The sequence below is a fragment of the Trichoderma citrinoviride genome (assembly GCF_003025115.1).
Source record: "Trichoderma citrinoviride strain TUCIM 6016 unplaced genomic scaffold BBK36scaffold_5, whole genome shotgun sequence".
In the NCBI taxonomy this organism is placed as follows: domain Eukaryota; kingdom Fungi; phylum Ascomycota; class Sordariomycetes; order Hypocreales; family Hypocreaceae; genus Trichoderma; species Trichoderma citrinoviride.
In genome coordinates, this window is record NW_020194713.1 from 1,375,694 (window position 1) to 1,397,226 (window position 21,533).

General features: G+C 57.3%; 6 protein-coding genes across 6 annotated transcripts; 3 read left to right on the forward strand and 3 right to left on the reverse strand.

The window, feature by feature from the left end:
* Positions 1 to 3,698: 3,698 nt before the first annotated feature.
* BBK36DRAFT_1115882 (N-terminal binuclear Zn cluster-containing protein) lies at positions 3,699 to 6,336 on the reverse strand (the record flags this gene model as incomplete). Its single annotated transcript, XM_024890175.1, has 3 exons — positions 3,699 to 5,301; positions 5,391 to 5,543; positions 6,029 to 6,336. 3 exons carry the CDS (start codon positions 6,334 to 6,336, stop codon positions 3,699 to 3,701), a joined length of 2,064 nt encoding a protein of 687 aa, XP_024750937.1.
* Positions 6,337 to 11,272: 4,936 nt separating this feature from the next.
* BBK36DRAFT_1197277 (hypothetical protein) lies at positions 11,273 to 13,795 on the reverse strand (the record flags this gene model as incomplete). The annotated part of the gene is made up of 3 exons (XM_024896977.1): positions 13,651 to 13,795; positions 12,425 to 13,588; positions 11,273 to 12,259 (listed from the first exon to the last, which is right to left on the reverse strand). Exons 1-3 carry the CDS (start codon positions 13,786 to 13,788, stop codon positions 11,273 to 11,275), a joined length of 2,289 nt encoding a protein of 762 aa, XP_024750938.1. The 5' UTR covers positions 13,789 to 13,795.
* A 1,657-nt stretch (positions 13,796 to 15,452) lies between these two features.
* BBK36DRAFT_1135092 (hypothetical protein) lies at positions 15,453 to 16,525 on the forward strand. The gene is given in 3 exon segments (XM_024892525.1): positions 15,453 to 15,478; positions 15,489 to 16,098; positions 16,182 to 16,525. 2 exon segments carry the CDS (start codon positions 15,497 to 15,499, stop codon positions 16,519 to 16,521), a joined length of 942 nt encoding a protein of 313 aa, XP_024750939.1. The 5' UTR covers positions 15,453 to 15,478; positions 15,489 to 15,496; the 3' UTR covers positions 16,522 to 16,525.
* A 272-nt stretch (positions 16,526 to 16,797) lies between these two features.
* Positions 16,798 to 18,391, forward strand: BBK36DRAFT_1115822 (hypothetical protein; the record flags this gene model as incomplete). The annotated part of the gene is made up of 4 exons (XM_024890167.1): positions 16,798 to 16,983; positions 17,031 to 17,075; positions 17,209 to 17,374; positions 17,442 to 18,391. 4 exons carry the CDS (start codon positions 16,798 to 16,800, stop codon positions 18,389 to 18,391), a joined length of 1,347 nt encoding a protein of 448 aa, XP_024750940.1.
* An 80-nt stretch (positions 18,392 to 18,471) lies between these two features.
* Positions 18,472 to 19,134, reverse strand: BBK36DRAFT_1158454 (DUF218-domain-containing protein; the record flags this gene model as incomplete). The annotated part of the gene is made up of 1 exon (XM_024894113.1): positions 18,472 to 19,134. One exon carries the CDS (start codon positions 19,132 to 19,134, stop codon positions 18,472 to 18,474), a length of 663 nt encoding a protein of 220 aa, XP_024750941.1.
* Positions 19,135 to 19,732: 598 nt separating this feature from the next.
* BBK36DRAFT_1116338 (NAD(P)-binding protein) lies at positions 19,733 to 20,629 on the forward strand (the record flags this gene model as incomplete). Its single annotated transcript, XM_024890220.1, has 1 exon — positions 19,733 to 20,629. One exon carries the CDS (start codon positions 19,733 to 19,735, stop codon positions 20,627 to 20,629), a length of 897 nt encoding a protein of 298 aa, XP_024750942.1.
* Positions 20,630 to 21,533: the final 904 nt, after the last annotated feature.

The following is a 21,533-nucleotide window of genomic DNA, read 5'->3' on the forward strand; positions in this document are numbered from 1 at the left end:
ACATCGCGGCAACACAAGCTTATTTTGCTGATGGATGCTGTTGGGCCCGACACCAACATCAGCCCAGCTGAGCAAAGCATGGCCTATGTATGGTCGACCTACCACCTGTACAATGGCAAACGGGAATACGAATGCCACAAGCATGGCCGCGGGAGAGAGAGAGGGAGCGGATGTGATCCACACGGCTTGGAGCCATGCCAGGTGTCTGCCGGCCAGTAGCACACCATGGGACGAAGGAATCCGTCCGATCACCGGTGACTTGCATGGATGTCGCAAACCGACAGAGTACAATAAAGAGCCCTCTGACAGCTGGGAACGGATATATTCTGTGTGTTCGGAGTGTTTAAACCGAGCACCACGCGGGCAAAGGTGGACGCCGTATTCGGCAAGGGTCGGCGGTGTGTCCGAAGAAGGAAGAGAGGTTTGGGGTCGGCGACTGTCCGGAGCACGTTGGTCGTTGCTTGCACTTGCGAGCGGCCGCTTGTGCTTTTGGTTGAACGAGGCTTGACGGCTTGTCGAGAGCCTCGTCAGGCTTGTGGTGACCCCGTGGCGCGTTGGAAGCGTGGGACACCAGACTAGTAATGAAGTCGAGAGTGAGACTCCCATCACCAACAAACAGGAAGAATCAAAGCAACGCCCATGACGCACAACCGATCATCATCATACCATGATCCGGGGAATCTCCATCTGGGGACAATGAGCCATTTGGCAAGTGAAAAAGGGCACACCATCTCCAGATTCCCTTGCGGAGTAGGAGAGAATCTGCACAATAAGCTCACGCTCGCAAAAGTTGGCGCCGTCATAGCGTCCTCATCGGCTTTCGCATTTCCCCAGGTCCTTCTTTCCCTCACAAACCCAGTTCCCCGCCAAAGGTGATTGCTACGTATGTACTGGCCAGGGCAAGGAATAAGAAAAAGAAAAAAGGAAAAAAAAAAAAGAAAAGAAAAATCAGATAAAATAGAACAAAAGTCGCAATACTAGTTTGTCTTGTTGGACAAGGATCTGCAGCACTACACAAAGGCGCTAGGCCCGGCTTGGCATCAAATGGCAGTCACTCTCGGCACGATATTGCCGGCCTTGGCCTTGGCACTGGCCCTTGTCCAGCAACTGCGCACTTCACTGAAGCTCAACCAATCATGATCCAAGGAACGCCTCCACGCCCGCAAGGGTCGAATCAACCTTTTTTCCTTGTTAGCGCTGCCGCTTGAGATGCAAGTGCAGAAGATGCAAGACCAGGGGGAGGGAAACTCTGTTCGGGGCCACTTGCCTCATCAGCAGGCCCAGCCAGGCACCAGTGTTCCCGTTTCTTTTGGCAAAAGGCCGTATTGTTGTTCATTGGCTGGCAAGTTCGGTTCTCATTCGGGTATTGCTTTTGCTTGCCGGCCTGCCTCGCTTGAACGGAGAAATTGGAGAGCATTGCTCGTACGAGAGAAGGCGGGGAAGTGCCGCTACTTACAAGAAGAGGAGAAGAAGACTCGGAGAAGCAGATTAGAAGGCAGCAATCTTGTACTACAATGTGCACTTTCTCGGAGAAAGACCGAAGCAGATGCTTCCCGGATTGTAACGGTCTCTCTTTTCTTCTAAAACAGATGGAGGATTAATACTCCGTACGATTCAATGCATTGCATGTTTATCTGGATACCACCGTAACTTCGTACAGTAGACCCTCAGTAATAAAGCGACCCAGCAGTTTCGGAGCTCGACTGCCCCAGGGTCCCCCGCGAATACGACCCTCGAAATCTGGAAACGGCAGATCCAAAAATAACAGGACGAAATCCAAGCGAAAAGAAGCCCCTTGGTCGTGAAAAAAGCACAGACACCAATCACACGTGCTGGCTCAACTGACAATAGGCTGCTACAATAGGATTCAAGTCTTGTCCCCAAATTTGGGAATCACAAAAAATTGGGATTCGACAAGCTGCTTGGTGGAACGAACCAACAAAAGGATGAGCTGGGCGCTGGAGGTGACAATTTGGAAGTTGTAGATGATGTCAAACTTCAACGTGGACCGGTTCGAATTGGAAACAGCACGGCGTTGGAGTTGCATCTAATGCTTCTTCTCCACGCGAGCGAGGCGTTTTTACCCGTCGTTTTGGAATTGGAAAGAGTCTTGATCTACACGCGCTAGAAGTTGATACTGCAACACAAAGAAAGGGTGGTGGAGAGGCTGTAAGTGCAGCCACATGCATTCACCACTAGAACGCGGATATCCATGCCGTAGCGGTAGTGCAGCTAGGAATATGTACTACTAGAAACCATCTGCATCCTTCGTTCTTCTCAGCCCCAGCTCGCAAACACTTCCACGCCCTCTATAGGTTGGTACATACATACCTACATGCACGCGCAGACATGCGGCAGTATCACTCCAAGGCCATACTACTTGAGCCATTCCGTCTCAATTCACACAGCCATGGGGAAGAAGAATGAGTACTCGTGTTCATCACATGTAAGGGACCTGCTCCGCTGCACCACACATCCTCCCATCGGAATTTCCCATCTTCTAAGTTCATTGATTGCCAAACGCCCTCCTCCGCAATTCTCTTCTTTTGCGACGGTCCTCTCAGTTAGACCCGGTTTGTTATCGTTCTCTCCATGTAATACTATGTCTGGCTCTAACCCGTAGGAAGTGCATAGCATGCCAATCCCTTACCCCAACTGCTCTACTGTAATAACTCTCTCGACAACCAACCACACAGGAACACCCCAGAACAACATCTGATACTACCAACCCTCATTCCTCCACACAGCATGAATCCCGCCCCCCCGGGCTTTCCCCACGCCCCAGCTTTTCCCTCCTTCTCCACAGCACCATCAAAGACCCCAAAATGTCAGCAGCATAATACCCTTCTTCTCCAACTTCCTTCATACATACATGGCGGCCCCAGCCCATTGGCCCGATCTGCGGAGGATAAAGGGGCAAACTCGGAACAATACGGGAACGTGATTACTTTTCGTAGCTTCGTGAAACAAAGACGGGGTGTGGAATCTGGAATCTGAAATCTGGAATCACACATGGAAACATTCACCATAGCTCTCACGTCTCATCAGCAATCATTTCCAACTTCTGCTATCGCATGCCTTGAAATAAGCTTATACGAACATCTTCGTACGGGGTACAGAAGCACAAGGTAGGTTAGCATGCTGTCTTGGTTCTCACGTAGCTCTTCTGGGTTCGTCTTCAACAAGCCATGATTCTTATCTTTTGTTTCTCATTACCAAATACAAGTATTCTTGTTGCATCAAGTCAATTCCAGCTGAAACCAAAAAACCGTCAAGGCTATCAAATTGACTGATACTCGTCATTACATTAAACCCCAACGCCTTCTCCTCCCGCCCTCCCTCCGGGGTATCGGAAAACCAAAACGAATCCAGTGTAGTGAAGAAGAATTAAGGAGACTTGCCCAACCAATAGTCCTACACAACCCCCCCGTATTAAGTCAGTCCGTAACTTCAAGTCTCCCTATTTGCTGTCATTATATTCGTCTTGACGAATGACGTAACTTTTTGTGTAACCTCCTTCTGTATCGTAGACCTCACAGTATACGTGAAGCGTCCTTTGCAAAAAGAATCAAGACAAAAAGGGACGAGCAGACTGCGGGCCCATTGTCTCGTCTCTAGATTGCGTGTCCAGCGAGTGTCATCAGCATCATGGCCCCATCCGTATCTGCAGATGGTGATGCCTCACTCGCAGCCTCGAGTCAAACTCCGCCACCCATAAAGGCAGCAAGGTCATCGTGGTCCATGAGCTGGCGCTCAAAAGCCAAGCACAGCTCTGGGGAAGTCATGTCCTGGCTCGTGGTCTGGCCGCCGTCATGGGGCGAGACCATGCCGTTTTGAGCATCCTCAGGGCTCTGCTGCTTCACGTCTTGCACCTGCATGTTCGCCTGAGGTGCGCTGGGCGGTGGCGGAGACACAGTCTCCGGCGTGGCAATGTTGTTGCCGTTGATGGTGGTGACGCCGGGCCGCCGGGGAAGGGTAATGGGCGGCTCGCTCTCCCCTCGGGCAGAGCCGGATACCGAGCGATGCTCGACGCCCTGCTGGCTGGGAGGAACACTGGTGGCCGGCTGGTCATACTCCATGGCGTCCGGATTGGTGTCTGCATTCGACGACATCTCATCCTTGATGCCTGCCGAGGAGGACATGTGAGGGTGAGACTCGTGGGGAGCGCCTTGGGAGCTGTTCAGAACGCGCTGCATGACGGTCAGATGCCTGAGCCAGCTGTTGAGGAGCGGCCAGCTCTCGTTGCCATCGCGCATGAAGCGCAGTCCGTCCTTGACAATGTGCGCCGCCGTCTCGACGGCATTGGGGGGCGTCAGCCTCTTGAGCGAGAGGTAGGCGACGGTCGCGCTGGCGGTGAATGCGGAGAAGAGCATGAAGATGGGGAAGCAGGTGGCATGGTCCTTTTCGCCGCCAGACTCGATGGCCGTCAGGAGGAGAAGGGTGCCGTGGCACGAGGTGAGCAGGCGATCAATGATGTCGTGGCATCGAGAGGTCATGCGGTACGCTTCCAGATTGAACGAGGGCGACGTGACATCCTCCAGGAGGCGTCGGCGGTGGACGAAAATGGTCGCGCAGTGAATAAGGCAGTGTAGCATGGCATAAGTGTAGCCAGAACCCATCGTCATATGAAGGTTGATTTGGCCAGGCTTGTCCACGAACTGCATGGGCAGGCTGGCTTTGAGCCTCTCGATCTTGATGACGAGATCCGTGCAGTCGTCCTCGCGGAAGGGGGAGATGCCGAGCGTGCCAACGACGTCGCGCCAGATGGTCGCGGCCAGGACGATGTAGCCGAACTCGCCAATCTCGCCCGAGGGCACGTGGCTGGGCGACGAGTGGTTGTTCTGCTGAGCGAGCTGCTGGTGGAGCGTCTTCACATAGACGGCATTACCGAATGCGAAGTTGATGTCCGAGCAGGGCAGGGCCACCTCGGCGGTGTCCTGGATGGCCAGGGCAGGGTAGCGGCCGGGCGTGCAGGTGAGAAGGCAGTCGAGGATGTAAATCAGCCACAGAGTGCGGCGGAACGACTCATCGCGCAGGAAGGGGTCGGTCTGGTCAGGTGCGTGATGGCTGTTGATGATCCTGTACATCTGCAGCAGCCGAGCCGCCTGGCCGAGGTAGACATAGGCGCGGACGGCATTCCGGCTACCCCATTCGTGAATGATGACGAGGCAGAGAGCCTGGACGTCGGCGAGGCTGGGCTGGTCCAGGTTGGAGTTGATCAGGGAGATTGCCTTTGCGGCAAACGTCTCCGCCGCGGCGGTGGGATTACCGCCATAGCGGCGGATGAGAGTTGGAGAGCTCCTGGAAGGCAACCATTAGAACACCGAAAGGCCGAAACAGATGGCATTGGACCTCAGGCTGCAAGGTGGCAACAAAAGGGAAAAACTTACCGAGCAGCGCAGGTCAACAGACCGTAGACGAGGCTGGACTCGAGCGAGGCGTTCTTGAGCTGCTGCACAAACGACGGCTTGTGGAAGGCAACGCAGGCCGGGAACGTCTTGGACACGACGCGCTCGCACTCGGCAATGAGCTCCGGTGTAAGCCTGGGGCAGCATCAGTCAGCAAAGGTTCGGCTCGGGTTCCGGCGGCTTCAACGCGCCAGCAGCGAAATCGCCGGAAGGGGGAGAAGGGAGCATCTGCGCATAGGGCGGCGGTAAAAGGGAAAATCGGGCCGTCTGTCATCCGAACGGAAATGGGCGAGTGGAGACGACAGAGACAAGCAGGATGCGAGTGCACACGCTAGACAGAAGGGCGGCCGGGCCATTCGGGGGACAGAGGGAAATAAGTCGGGGGGAGAGGCTGTACCGAGGGCCAAGGGCTAGGGCAGGGGGAGAGGCAATGGGACGGGCGGCAAGGCGGCAACACCGCGCCACGGGGAGGGGACCATGCGATGGAAGACGAGACAAAAAAAAGAGAAAGAAAAGAAAAAAAAGATGGAAACAGGCCAGATGATGATAAAGACAGCAATGCGCCAATGCGGCGACAAAGAGGGCGTTCGAGGGCGCAGGGAGGAAACAATGCAACTCACTTTTCGGAGGTGGCCTGAGCATGTCTGGCTCCGCCTGAGCCCACAACGGGCTGCCTGGCGTCAGAGGCACCGGGCCCGGAGGCCGGCAGGGCGTCGCGAGGGCGATGGGCAGCGGTATGGCGCGCAGGGCTGTGGCCGTGGTGATGGGCCATGCTCTCCGAGGGCAGATAGCACTCGTGCATGCCCTTTGCGCAGTTCTTGCACGGCGCGCGCCCGTTTTCGTACACGCACTTGGTCTTGCCCTTGCGGCAGCGCACACAGGCGCCGCCGGCTCTGAGGGCAGTGGAGCGCACCACGCCGGAGGACATGCTGGGCGAGAGGCGGCTGCGACGGGGAGCAGAGGGAGAGGAGGTTGAGGGAGTGGGATCAGATGCGCGATGCGATGCGATGCGCGTGGCCGTGGACAGAGAACAAGAAGAATTCCCGGTCGGCGCCGCGATGGGTGACGGGAAGCTGAGAACAGAGGGCCGGAGATGGCAACACCGCAGGTCCGGGAGCAGAGACGGTGCGCGCGCACGACTCGATCTCAGCTCAACAGAGATTGCGCGAAGCTGAGCAGCAGACTGCAGAGTCGATGGTCTCGCGGAGGACGCACAAGCGATCGCGGGAAGGAGTCGCAGCGCAGCGCAGGTTGAGTCGGGGGGATGGAAGGGGGAGAGGAGAGAGGAGGCGAGGTGAGGTATGGGATGGGAGGAAGAGATGGAACAGGAGACGGGGCGCGAGGGCGTTTGGGGGGGGATAAAGGCGGGGGGCGTGGCCAGCAGCGTGCGTCGACGGGTGTTGTCTCAGCGGACAGCGGGCAGCGGCCACAGCGGCCACAGCGTGCGAGGCCCCACGGGCGGATCGGCCTGAGGCCTTGTCGTGCCGGCCTGGCGCCCCACCCACAGGGTTCGAGAGCGCTGTCGACGTGCTCAGGGCTGCTCGGGCGGCGTCTTGCAGCGGTTGCAGCGAGCCTCCAGCGGGCCTCCAGCGAGGGCTGGGCGCTCGGCGCAGGAGCCGGAATTGCTGATGGATCATGGAAGTCGGCTTCAGATTACAGCACTCTCTCTTCATGTTCTTCATACTTGCATCTCCATTCTCATCGCCGCCTTGGCCAGAAACGCGCGGGGGCCTCCCGTCCTGCTCCTCCCCCGGCGCGGCAAAAAAAGAGCGCACGCAGCTTGTGAGCGAAGGCGGCCTGGGCCAACGCCGGGTGGCAGCGACAGAGAGGAGACGTCTGGTGCGGAAAGCCGAGAAAGGCCAATCGAGGCTGTCGCGCGCTCTTCCGGCCTGCCAGCCCATGGTCCCCCAAATTCCCACTATGACGCAGGTCGGAGTTTTGTCGCCTTGCCGTGCGCTTGTGCCCGGTACAGCGAGGGTACTTGGCCGGTGCCTCGTCCTGCTTGTGCTGCGTGGGCTGCAAGTTGGCAGTCCGCCAGCTCCGTCCGCGTTCCGCGATCCAGGCGCCAAGTTTCTGGTTGTACAGCGCGAGTACTTGCTGTGTACTCGATCCCGTCCCGTATCACGTCTCTTGCCCGGGATGCAGCCTCGGTTTCTCCCATACCACAACTTGGCGCAACGACAGGCTCCGGGGATTCAACACGCGTCCGAGTATGTATTATCTGTAGACGCATCGAATGCCGCCTTCAACGGCAATCTTACTCTTCTACGGGATCCAGGTAATCGCTGCTTGCGCCAAATCGCTGCCCCGTCCGCACCACAGAACCAGTGCGACTCTGCCGGCGAGCTTTCCCTCCAGTGAACCCGCCTCGCCCCCTTTCCATCCCCCCGAGATTCCCATCGACATGTAGGCCCCCCCGACCATCTTCCCTCTTCATTTCACCACCAGCCAAGCGCCGGATTGCCTGCCTCCCAGAAGCCCGGCCGCGCCCACTCTGATCCGGGGAGCCAATGGCGACGAGCTCTGCCGCGATGCAGCCAATCAATCAGCCGTGGCCCCCCCAGCAGATGGGCTGACTGACGCGCCGCGTGGTGCATCTGGAAAAGCCTCTCCGTGTGCCGCGCCGGAACCGAAAAGGCTCCATCGTCCGATTGCTTCTGTTGTCCTTTGTTGAGTCGCCCACATGAGAGAGACGCAAATACATAGCAAGGAGAAGAAGAGGCGGCTCATCGGCTGTCTGCTGGCGTTGCAGCGCCAGATCGGCCAGTCCTGCGACTTTGCACGTCCGAATCATCTGCGCACACGGCGCTCGTGCGACCGCCACTGGTTGCCAGCAGCCTCGTACCTCTTACCGGGCAGGCCCCAGTTGCTTCTGCTCGAGTCCATGTTCACTGTACATACGGTGGCTCTCCGAGGGCGGCGCAGACTCGGCGGGCACGCGCGTGCAAATGGCGCCTGGCATCTTTTTGCTTGCTCAGTGGAGGGCGGAGGCGCTCTCAGGAGGATGGGAGAGAGAGCAAGGGAAAATAGGCCCCGGCGAGCGCCGGTGCAGTCTCACGCTGCTCCAGAGAGCAAATGCCGGGACTGCTTCTGCCGTCCTACGCACTCTCGCACGCCTACTACTAACATGTACTTCATACTGGCAAAGAAACTTGACCCCGATTCGTACCTGTACAGGCGACAGAGGCAACGCGCACAAACCGAGGCCCAACCCAACCGTCTACGGAGGTTGCTCTATCTTTTCGGAGCACGGTCTGGCGCCGGCTAGTACGGAATATGCAGGTGGGTGGCTGTAGCGCCGTCCCGGTTACACAGAGCCAGATCCAGACCCCGGCCCCGAGGCTCGTGGGCGTGTCGAGTCGTTTCGCCTCTGTTTCCTTGCCTTTCTGAAGCAAACAGAGCATACGAGTACCAGAACAGCAGCGAAGACAACAGATCAGACGGTCAGGAGCAGGCTCGCTATTGATTCATCTGTCCCAAGTCCACGGGCCTGCGTGCCGAAGCCGTGAGGGCGATATAAACCCCGAGGGAAGAGGGGGAAAAGGAGGCGGCCAGTCAGGACGCGCGCGCGACAAAGTGTCGCCAGTCGGGTGGGGTGGACCCTAGATTATCCACGGAACAGCTCCATCGTCATGTCCGCAGCCGGACGGATGCCGCCAGCGAGCCACTGGGGACGCGCCCTCCATGAGCCTGGGCCTGTCTGTTTCCTGTCCGTCGTCTCTGCTCTCTCGCTGGTCTAGTGCTGGCCGTCTTGCCGTCTCCATTGTCGTCACCCTGCAGCAGCTCATCAAGATCAAGCAAGGCCCAAACCAAGACAGATCAGAGGCGACAAAAGCAAGAAATGCATGCCTACAAGGACGGGTGCGAAGCATGTACATACAAAACGTGCGGCCCCAGCAGACGAGCCGCACATGGAGAGCCACATGGACCAAGGACCTTGGACGGACAAAACGGCTGGGCGTCAGCCGCTGATCTCTCCTGTATCACACCCGTTGGCTGGGCTGTGCCGCCGGCTAACAGCATCTGGTCCGGCACCTTCGTTGGCCGCGAGTGCGTGCTATCTCCGGGGGACATCAGCTTTCAGACTCGACACCATTATAAGCAGCCCATCTGTTTACATGGAAAAGAATCCGCCTACATGGGCGATGTTCCGGCACTCTGTTCTAGGGGCTAACCAAGGCAAACAGTCGTACAGGAACAGGCAGAACGCGAAAGACGCCTCCCCACGACGCACTTGGTGGGCCCGCCGTGAGCTCCGATGATTGTGTCCAATTTCTGGCCCGCGCCTCGTCCCGCCTGTGGATGTCTGTCAGTCGGTCAGCGGCGCCTCGACTCGAGCTCCTCGAACCATGCTCAGGGTGCCGGTCCCGGTGTTGGTTCTTTGTGCGAGGGCGTCCAATGGCCATGCGCGTTGCTGGGATTCTCGACGGCCCATGTCGCTCCGCCCAGGTGTCATTGATCCGTCCTCTGCACCTGGAAGCGCAACCTGCATCTTCACCGATGGGATATCCATGCAGCTCATTCACTCATTCACTTGCAATGGGCAACTGGATTGGCTCGCACTATTATCAACCATTACCCGATCCCATATCGTGATGGCTTTCTCTGGCAACGACTTGCAGCCCGAGCCCGGATCCGCGAGCATGTCCATACCCAGCACTTACATGCAGTTTGTGTGTCCCCGTCGCAAATTACATGTACGGGTTAGTCTGTCAGTCTGTGCGGCTACCGCTTCCGCTCATCCCCGCGACAGATTGCCGGCTAGCATCATGCAGGTTCCGGCGTTCACATTTCGCCCTCCTGCGGATTCAGATGATCGTCTTGGCTTGTTGCCTTTTTGCCCTGGACGTCGCTGGCACAGCCGTTGAAGATGGTCTTGAGTAATTCGAAGCACAGGATCTTTTGACTTGCGCTGTGAAGATTGTCTGATGCTCGCACCACGTCTCTCTGCATCAGATGATTCACGACGACACGGACCAGCATCATACCACGCCGGCGACGAACACGCGGTCTTCAGACGACTCTCGCCTGACCAAAGCCCCTTCTACTCATGGCATTCTTGCACTTTGTTCGACCTTATCCTGAAGGCTCAACAAGCTCTGTACAAAGTTGAGAGTCTTTATCGAGGAACAGAAATGCTACGACAAGATTAGGTTAAGGCAGCGCGACTCGGGCCGTCGCCGTGTCGAGCCGCACGCGATAAAAGCGGCCGTGGCAGATCTGAAAGATCCAAACAGGCTCCCAAGCGCGTCCCCCCAGGATCCGCATCTTCTATACCCCCGGCATTGTGCTGCTTGAGTGTCTGCTTTGCAGTATAAACGAGAAAAAAAAAGGGTGCAATTCAAATTCCTTCCGAAACTACTCTTATTCTCGGGCTGCATTTATCGCTTTCGGAGAGGGGCCGTATGACTTTGCCTCCTCAACGCAAGCTGAAGAACACAAGCTGTAGGGCTTTTCAAGGCAAGCGGCGTCATAGTCTCTGAGATTGTTGCTCGTACAGCTCATTCTCAGACAATGACTTGCAATTTCAGCACCTTGACTTTCATCTCCGTGTGAGACAAGCAGCTCATTTACAAAGTTCGAGCTGTGTAACTCCGCGGACGCAGTACGAGCTGCCAAGGCGACAGGTCTAGAGACATATCCGGTCTTGGATTGAAACACCCCTGCATTCGAAATGTTCTATTATACCATGATGCAAAGTATGCAAGATATACCGGCGCTCTGACGGAGCGATAGTCAGAGCTACATACATTGCTACTACGCCCGGGTCACATCGCGAGAAAGCCGAGCTCGTCTGGAAACCGCAATGACTGGGTGCCACCAGCGGTTCGTGCAGGGTAGATTCATATTCATCTCCATCCCAGTCAAACCTGATGCGCCGTCTCCCCACTGGGCAGAGAAACAACATACTCCAACGACAACTTGACCGTCTTGCCCGCATTCAAGGTCACATCCCAGCTCACCAGCCCTTCCTTCTTCAGCCTCGCCACAGCCTTCCCCCAACCCTCATCCTTGCCCTCCTTGCCAGCCTCACCACAGGCAACGCCCGTGCCATCCGCCGTCAAGCCCCTCGGATACGACACCTCGACGCGCAGCTTCTCGTCCTCCGAAACGGGCACCTGATCCAGCACCAGCAGAGCCACGGCCCTGCCCCCGACGGCCCTCGTGTTGTGCAGCGTCATCGCCCGCACGTACACCGAGCTGTCCTGGTTGCCAAACAGGCCCGCCGTCGTCCGCCGGACCTCGGGCTTGGAGTACGTCACCTTGATGGCGGGGTCCACGCCCAGGCTGAGGCTGAAGGACTCGCCCGAGCTGCACCGCGGCAGGGACGTCTTGCCCAGAAAGGTGCCGTCGAGCGTCAGGCTGGCGCCGCCCTTGAGCAGGGCCATCTTGCTGCCGTTCTTGAGCTTCGCCTTGAGGTACGCCACGGGCTTGTACTTGGGCACGACGGTGTGGCTGAAGGCGACGTTGGAGAAGGGGATGCGCGCCACGCGCTGCTTGGAGCCGTTGTTCTTGGGCACGAGCGTCTTGAGGCCGGGCAGGTCGTATGTCGTCGTGAGGCCCGTCTCCTCCACCAGCGAGGCGTCGTAGCCGTCGTTGGGCTGGGCGCCGTCGTTGAGGAAGGCGTCAAAGTCGAAGTCGTTGAGCACGTTCTCTGATTGCAGAGCCTGCTGCTGCTGCTGCTGCTGCTGCTGGGCTTGCTGCTGCTGGGCTTGCTGCTGCTGAGCTTGCTGGTATTGCGCTGCGATGGAGTTAGCAGAAGCCGGGGCGGCAGATCCGAAAGGCCCAGCGGAAGAGCCAAACAGGCCGCCAAAGGCCGATGCTCCCGGTGCTGGCGGAGGGGCGGAAGACTGGGAGCCAAATAGGCCGCCTCTCGTGGGCGCTGCCGTTGGAGCGGCGCCGGGAGGAGGTGCGGCGGAAGAGCCGAAGAGGCCGCCGGATCGGGGCGCTGCCATCGGAGCGGCAAGAGGAGGTGGCGGAGGCGGGACGGCAGAGCTCAGTGCAGTTGTTCTCACCATCTTCTTCCGCCTGGCGTTGTCCTGATGGAGCAGCATCGGCGCGTGATGGACGCTGCTCATCGCATACGAAACCTCCTCGGCGCTGCGCGTGATGTCGCTGCTCATGGAGAAGCGCTGGCCCCGGGACGCGAGCTTGATGCGCCAGGGGTTCAGCTTGGGGATCGTGTCGTACAGCCCGGAGAAGGTCGCCTGCGACGTCGACAGCGTCACCTTGCAGCTCTTCCACGACTCGCTGGTCTGGTTGGTGAGCATGGCGTCAAAGTAGAGCGACGCGGAGGCGTTTGTCGTCGACAGCTGGAGATCGTAGCTCGGCGTCCAGTACGCCGACGATGTCACGTAGGAGAAGGCGAGATTGCACTCGACTGGACCAGCGTCGTCTCCGTCGCCTTCGGCTGGGGCGTCCGGGATCTGGACAACGTCGGCGTCGCTGGACGTGGAGCCGCGGCGCGAGGTCATGGGCGTCATGGCGACGACCTCGAGCGTGATGCGCACGCTCAAGACCTCGAGCGGCCAGAAGTCCTGCTGCTCTTCGCGCAGGCGCTGGCGCTCTCGCCTGGCCTCGGCCTTGAGCCTCTCCTTGAGGGCCTTCTTCTTTTGCTTTTCCTTCCTCGCTCGTGCTTTTGCCTTGTTCTCCTTTGCATTCCGCTTGTCCTCCGCACGCTGTAGCTTGCTGACCTTCTTCTCGGCCTGTTCCACGAGCTTGGTGCATTTCTTCTGCAGGCTTAGGCTTCGGCTCAGATCTTGAAAGGCCTTTGAACGCTCCTCCTTGTACTGCTCGAGGGTGGCTTGTATAAAGTCATTGTTCTTGCGCTCATTGAGACTGTGCACTTGCTCCAGCAGATACAGCCGCTTCTGCGCATTGCCGATGTCATCCGTGACAGTCGCCAGCTCCTCTCTAAACCCTTCAAGCTCCCCCCGAGCATAAGCCAGTTCCGCATCCTCTGTCGTGACCTCATCGTCGGATGATTCGTGGTCGTCGTCGTCGGACTCGGACTCGGATTCCGATTCAGACTCGGGATAGACTTCGTCGAAGCGCTGGCGGTTGGGCACCGATTCGACTTCCAGGTTGGTCACTGTGGCGGTGCCGTTGCTCTCGACTCTGATGGAGTCGGGGTCGGCGGTCTGGCTGAGGCCGACGATGGTGACTTCGTTGGTGCCTCGCTGTGACGATAGTTAGCGGATCAGAGCTTGGTGATGGATGTTGGTGAGATGGTGTGGCTTACCTTGAGTTGGATGCCTTTGATTTCTCGGTGTACCTGAGCTCTGGAGGGAAAGAGGGTGACTGAGGAGGTGTTTAGGTCGCTGACAACGTACTCAACTTTGTGGACTGTCTCCAGGTCGCTGATGGCGGAGACGCCCATTTTGGCGATTTGTTCGGTTGGACACTTGGCTGTGGAAATGACACTTGCAAGTATGTCCGCCAGTGACAGCTGAATTGCTGCAAAGTGACTCCAAGATGAGATGTCTTGCACAGCAGTAGTTGGCGACGACAATGGTTACGAGCTTGTCTAGTCAAAAGTCAACGGAAGCAAAAGACAAGACGACGGCCTCTTTATATATGCCACTGACACACGTAGGTATCTGCCAAGAGATCATACGTTAAGCTTAAGCTCTTCCCAGCCGCAGCACCACTCAATCCATCCATCCATTCGCATCTCCCACGCCAATAAGAAGAAAGCTGGCTCGAAGCTAAAAGCACATCCTCATGCGCCTAGCAAATAGGCTGCAGCAGGCAGACGCGGGGCAGCAGCAGCGTGTAAGTGCATATCGAAGTCGCCACAAACTCGATGCCTACTTTCAATCTCCATGTCTGTGCTTTCTCTGATTCGCCGAGATTGCAATGGGCCACGTCGTCTCTTATTCGGCGATATTGGACATGACGCGGTGATAGTTGAGATGTGGCTGAGCGAGAGGTGCCAGTATGTAGCTTGACAAGGGGGGCTGGATGCGTGATTGTAGCATGATACAACGGGCTGTGTTACGGGGAGCTTGAGAAGTGGCTTTACGGGCACGAAAAGATGCTTGTATTGTTGAGCTGCCAATGAGGGTTCCGCTTTGGTTTGGTCCGGTTGAGCTGAAGGGGCTGAGCTGAAGAGGAATCTGGCCTATGTCCGACTATGTACCTACCCTGTTAAAGGCGAGTTTCTCGTATGAGTTGGTTCGTGTCGTCAGTGGGCGCCTCGAAGAGTGTTGATATAACGACATTTACTTTGATAATTGCTATATGTCTTTGTTGCAATTGGTTATAATGGGCCAATCCAAGAGTTGAAGACATGGGTAATGCTCTGTGGCCATGGCGCACCTGAATACGAGAACACAGACTGCCTACCGAGGTAGTCCGTTGCATTCTGAGTTGTCTTTTAAGAAAGAGCTCGCCTTCTTTAGCGATCTACTGGCTCCTGAAAACAAACAAGTCAAAAATACTTCAGGAACAAAGGGGTTTAGGGGTAAAGCAGGCAAGGAGATGTGGGAATGCACTTACACCCACATGTCGGTGAGGCCTCGTTCAGGGTGAGGCGGTGCTCGTGTATGGAGTCGCTGAGGTGGATATCGCGAATCGTGCCATCTTCAACATCGACTTGATGTGCGTATAATGGAGAGTTGGATCGACTTAATGGAGGATGATCATCGAGCATACTACTTGTACATCTACCGATCCATCAGCTTCAGCTTTAGCTTCAAATCGTGAGCTGCCACACAGCTGTCAGCCACAATGACAGCATACCCGTCTATACGCATAGATGAATTGCCGCCTCGCGCATTGCATAACAGCTACACGGGATGATGCAAAACCCCCCACTCTTACCCGCCTCAGCTTGGTCGGGTCCGTGTCCAGCTGGGTAACGAAATAAAATCGCAGCATGCAATACTCCGTCCTCCGCCCTTGGCCCTCTGCGTCCTCCGCCTTATGATTACCAGCCACCTCCAAACGGGCCCTCGCCAGATCCTCTCCCCAAGGACGCTGAAGCTCTGAACGAGCCCACATCTCCCCAAGCCGTGACTTTTTTGACGTCTTCCTGTGTCCTCCTCCGCTTCTGCGTGACATAAAACCCCCTCCCGTTGCCAGCCATGGATCCCAACACGCCCTTAAAGGAGCTCGACCCGCAACCCATTGACTCGCCCGTGTCCAGTAGACCCTTTGGCATCACGACGGCGCCGCCAACGACGCTGCCCATGCGACCGGCCATGGACCAGCAGCAGATGAACCACTCGGGCTCCGGCGTGGACCTCCCCAGGGCGACGCCCGTCTCGCGCTCCGCCGAGTTCAAGGCCAGCGACTTCCCGCCCAAGCCCAATGACTACCCCAAGGCCGCCGCCAGCGACTATCCCAAGGCGCACGACTTCCCGCCGCGGCCGTATGAGTACCACCAGTACCCGGCCCAGCGGCCGATGCAGCAGCTGCAGTCGCCGTACAGGCCCGCGGTGCCCCAGGGGCTGGGCATGGAGGACGTCAAGGCCAGCTGCCAGCGCAACCTCAAGCACCTCATCTACCTGCAGAACCAGCGCCGCGCCTTTGGCTACTCGTCGCAGGCCGTGGACCTGGAGTGGCAGATCCGCAGCCAGACGGGCGTCCTGATCGGCGAGCTGCGGACGCTGCAGGACGAGGTCCGCCGGATGGTCAAGAACGCCAAGAATCACCGCTGGCGACGATGGCTGTTTGGAGGAATCCTGTAAGACCCTTGCCGTTGTCCCATCTCCTCTTCCGTCTTCTCTTTTGTGTGAGTTTATAGACTAAAAAATGAAACACCATCAGCGCAACCTTCATCCCTGCCGTGCGCAAGCTGTTCCGGCGCGGCACAGACGCAGATTCGCTGGTCTCATCCAACAACACCGAGTACGCGTTCCGCAAGTCAAAGGGCCTCCTGCAGCGGATCAAGGACTCGGTGCTCGGCCACGGCCACCTGGCCAGCATTGCCTTCTTCGTCTTTTCCGTCCTGTACGTGTTCCAGAACGAGGTGACGCTGCGGGTGGCCAAGACGGTGCAGAAGCGCCTCAAGAAGCTGTCGCAGCGCCTCGAGTACAGCAGCCAGGAGATTGAAGAGCGGGACCTGAAGACGCTTGAGGGATGGAGATGGCGGGTGATTCTGTGGTGAAGTCGGAGTGAAGCAGCAGAGCCGACTCAAGGGGGTGAATTGGCTGCGAGAGTGATGATGACGAGACATATCCTACTAAAGGTGCATGATTGTAACGAAGCGTGTGCACAAAGCGCAACCCGGTTTGGGCTACTCGAGTTTCTCTTTTTATATTCCTTCATACCGCTTTTATAGTTTGTTACCATTTAATGCCTTTTTCTTCTTCTTCATCCTCTGTCACTGCTGAGTTACAGATGAAGATTCAAAGTCCGTCAAGTGTCTAAGCTTACTACCATAATGGATGTTGATAAGAATGCATCGGGCCGCCCTCCGCATCCGCCTCCGCCTCGCGCCAAAGCTGGCACGGGATCCCATCGACCGCTGGCCAAGGAATCGAGAGATGCTTATTTCCGCAATCTGTACACGAAAGCGCCCGACTTCAAGGCGATAGCTCTCGTGGATCCAGATTTTGCAGCCGTGTTTGTTGTGTCCTTTCCCGCAGCTCCAGAGCCCATTGCTAACATAAAAAGAATAGCGTCAAGGGACGAGAGCTCGACTTCAACGATCCCAAATCCGTCATGCAGCTGACCAAGACTCTTCTCAAAGTGGACTTTGATCTGCGGATAGAGTTGCCAGAGGATCGACTATGTCCTCCGGTGAGTAGAGCGTCCAATTTTTGTGAGAAACGAGGCTGATGGGAGAAACCAGGTGGCAAATAGACACAATTACATCCTGTGGCTCAAGGACCTGTTGGACACGACATCGTACGACGAGCCTGGTGGGAAAGCCGTCGGGCTGGATATCGGCACCGGAGCGAGCTGCATATACCCGCTGCTCGGATGTGTCCAGCGCCCGTGGTCATTCATCGCAACTGGTGGGTTCCTCGCTTCTTTCCTTATGCAAGCTCTCCTCTACAGGGCTTATACTAACAAGTGTGAAAGACATTGACGACAAAAGCTTGGAATGGGCGAGAAAGAATATCAAGCTCAACGGCCTCGAAAGCCGAATCCAAGTCATCGGCCGCAAGCTCGACGACGCTCTCATCCCGCTGGACGACATCAAACTGGACTCCCTCGACTTCACCATGACAAACCCCCCCTTTTACGAATCCGAAGAGGCAATGGTCAAGAGCGCAGAAGAAAAGTCTCGCCCGCCATTCACCGCATGCACAGGCGCCAAGGTCGAGATGGTGACGCCGGGCGGAGAGGTGGGCTTCGTCGACCGCATCTTCCAAGAGTCCCTCGTGCTGCGCGAGCGCGTGCGATGGTATACCGCCATGGTGGGCTTCTTGTCCAGCCTCACGCGCATAGTGGACAGGCTGAGGGAGCACAAGATCGACAACTACGCCCTTACCGAGTTTCAGCAGGGCAACAAGACGAGGCGGTGGGCAATCGGATGGAGCTTCCGGCCCTTGCGTCCCGCACAGAGCGTCGCGAGAGGGACCAAGGCAGCCTTGTCCAAGGGGATGATCCTGCCGGCCATTACGGAATATGTGGCATTCCAGATGCCGCTCTGCGAAAACATCGGGGGCTTCGCGGAGACGTTGAGCAGCGCCATTGCGGCGCTTGACCTGATGTCCTGGGAGTGGGACAGAGAGAAGCTTCAGGGGGTCGGGAGGGCGGTGGACAAGGTATGGGCCCGGGCGTGGCGGCGGCGGAAGAAGCGCGAGGCGGAGGCGGGCGAGCAGGGCAAGGGCGAAGAGAAGGCGACGTCGGAGCAGATGTGCACGTTTGGCTTTCGCGTGGCCGTGAGGGTTTCGAGAGAGCATGTTTCTGTGGAGGCGCGGTGGCTGGAAGGACACGATGAGACGGCCTTTGAAAGCTTCCGCGGGTTTCTGAAGGCTGCGTCGGAGAAGGCTACCGAGGACGTGAAGAAGAAGGTTGACAACTGACCTATCTGTATCTATCCGTTATTCTTCCCATCCAGTTCTATATACAAGGACCCGTCTCTCTATAGCACTCACAACCGGGCTCAAGGCAAATGCTTATCGAAGCCCGCCTCCACAAGCCTCCTCCCCGCCTCCCACACCTCCTCGGGAATCTCCTGCTCGATCTGATACCCTTTGGCAGGATACTCCCTAATCCTCACCAAATCCCCCACCATGATGCTCGTCACCAGCTCCCTCGGATTGCTCGCATCAGGATACTCGTCAAAGCTCAACGCCGGCGAAGACACGGTAAACAGCGTCCCCGCATCCGGCCACTGCTTCCGAAACGTCGCGTACGTGCGCCGCTCCATGTACGGCTTCTGCACGAGCACCAAGCGCCTCAACCCGCCCAGCAGGCCCCTCTCGCGCAGCAGGTCGTACGTGAAGCGCACGTTCTCGCCCGTGTTGCGCGCGCGGGGCTCGACGATGATGCTGGCCTCGGGCACGCCCATGCCGCGCGCGACGGCGGCGAAGACGACGGCCTCGGGCTCGCTGAAGAGACCCTCCGTGAGGATGCCGGAGTCGCCGGAGAAGATGAGGCAGGGCGCGACGCCGTCGAGGTAGAGCCGGGCGGCGTGGGCGGCGACGCGGACGTCGAGGCTGCAGAGGCAGAAGATTGCGTCGGCGGGGCGGAGGAGGGGCAGGTTCATGCGGTGGTAGTTGTAGACGAGGGATGCGTCTTTGTGGATTTGGTCTGTTTGGGCCATGCCGAAAGGATTGAATGGGGGTTGAATGTTTTGTGTAAGAGGGGAGGTTGGGGGTGGTGAGTTGAGGCTTCAGCCGGATATATACGAGAGTTGGGTGGGGGGGTTTGAGTGGTGTATAAGCGCCGTATAAACGAATGAACAAGCCGATAGAGCCCAACTCAAAAGGCACTCGTCGCAGATGATGAAAGGAACTTGTAAGAGTCCATTTATCTGCTTCTCTAATGGCGCGTAATTGTCATGATGTTTTGAGGTGTGGCCATCCTTGCTTTAAGACGTGGAGAATCCTCACTTATACAAACAAGTAACCATAAGTCGCAAAGCCACATGGTAAGCTTCGCTTTCCAGTGTAAGCGACTGGTATCTTTGAACCATCTTTCAAAGACCGAACATGATAAGGACCGCCTGTACGGAGTATGTGGATATATGATAAGAATCGGCTGCATCTCTACACACCTATTACCTGACTAACACGATGATCCTCTCATTTAGCCGGATCTGCAATCTCACTCACCCTCACATCAACTCCTCACAACCTCACAACCTTCTCTCATTAAACCCACAATCACAGTCTCACACGCTTCATTCAGATCCCATCAAAATGGCTGACTCTCACGTCTCCGAGCGCAACGCCCTCACCTCCCGCATCATCCCCCAAATGACCCTCTCCGCCGGCGTCGCCCCCTCCGCCCCCGACTCGCTCCACCCCTGGCCCCGCGACTCCGCCGCCGGCCGCTTCAGCATCGCCGGCAACGCCGTCATCACCGGCGGCACCGGCGGCATCGGCCTCGTCGTCTCGCGCGCGATCCTCCAGCACGGGGCGTCGGGCCTGATGCTGCTCGACCTCAACGCCGACGCATCGCAAGACGCCGTGCAGGCGCTGCGAGCCGAGTTCCCGCAGGCCTCCGTCGAGGTCCGCTCCGTGGACGTGACCGACGAGGACGCCGTGAACGCGGCCATCGCGGAAGCCGTCGAGACGCTGGGCTCGGTGGACATGCTCGTCTGCCTCGCGGGCATCGTGCACTCGTCGCACGCCCTGGACACGCCCATCGCTACCTGGCGGAAAGTCCTCGACGTCAACACCACGGGGGCCTTCATCTGCGCGCGCGCGGCCGCCCGCGCCATGGTCGCCCGGGGCGCCGGCGGGCGCATCGTCCTGACGGCGTCCATCTCGGCGCACAGGGTCAACTTCCCGCAGCCGCAGGCGGCCTACAACGCGAGCAAGGGCGCGCTGCTGATGCTCAAGAGCTCGCTGGCGGCGGAGTGGGCGCGGCACGGCATCGCGGTCAACAGCATCAGCCCGGGGTACCTGGACACGGTGCTCAACGAGGGCGAGGGCCTGGCGGAGGCGCGGAGGATCTGGAACGAGAGGAACCCGATGGGGAGGATGGGGCTGCCGGAGGAGGTGGCGGGCGTGGTGGTGATGATGCTGAGCCGGGCGGGGAGTTATATGAACGGGGCGGATGTCGTGGTGGATGGAGGAGGGCATGTGTTTTGAGCGGCCTTGACCAGTTTGTAGATTTGCTACTGATGTTGCAAGTTGATAGATGAGTTGTCTTGTTATAGGTAGAGCATGTCCAAGTACATGTATATCAATGAGCAGACACTCCGTATGGCAGTGACCAATTCCAACAATACAACTCACCACCAGGCATATATTCACGCAAGCATCCAACCCTTGTCCCATGTAAAAGCAACACACCTATCAAGAATCAACACCCTTCATCACATCTTTTCTCATCATCCGGCCAGAAAGCTCTCTACCAACGAAGCCGCCAACGAATGCCAGCCTACACCCCACGTGGTCTCACCATCCACCAAGAGGCATCAACTACCCAACCAAGCCTACATGTACCCCAAACCAACAGAGCAAAGAAACAAAAAAACAAGCAAAAGGTTCACTCGATCGAATAGTAAATCAGTTATTTGCGCCTGATCCTTGCAAATGCAGGGTCCTGTTCATACGTGTAGTATTCATTTATTTAAATTAGGCGAGATGCATCCCCGTCAAGCGACCTGAGTAAAGAACCTCATGCCCATGCGTTTCTTTAGATGAGCGGTCCTTGTTCTCCTTTCCGGGGCGTACGCGTACTCCATAGATCCAGATGAGCAGCTCTCGGCAAAGAGTCATGTTCGTCTATTAATTCCTGGATCTCATCAATCTCATCAATTCCATTCCTCCCCTCTCAACATCTTGAACCTCGCCTCATATGGCCGTACCCCATCTCCTCCCATATGCATTCTCGCGCGTGGGGATATCTGATCCTCACCATAGAAGCTCATAAGACACCTTCCATATCAAACCTGCGGTAACTCATCGCGTATTACCACCCAAGCCACAAGCCGGAGCAAGCGACCGGCTCAAAACACCAGCATACTTCAATCACTCCTCCCCATCCAAC

Excerpts from the sequence above, each read along its gene's own strand:
- BBK36DRAFT_1135092 (XM_024892525.1), top strand. The coding sequence starts at position 15,497 with ATGGATCCCAACACGCCCTTAAAGGAGCTCGACCCGCAACCCATTGAC. Across the intron at positions 16,099-16,181 it reads TGGCTGTTTGGAGGAATCCT|CGCAACCTTCATCCCTGCCG; the intron begins GTAAGACCCTTG and ends AAACACCATCAG.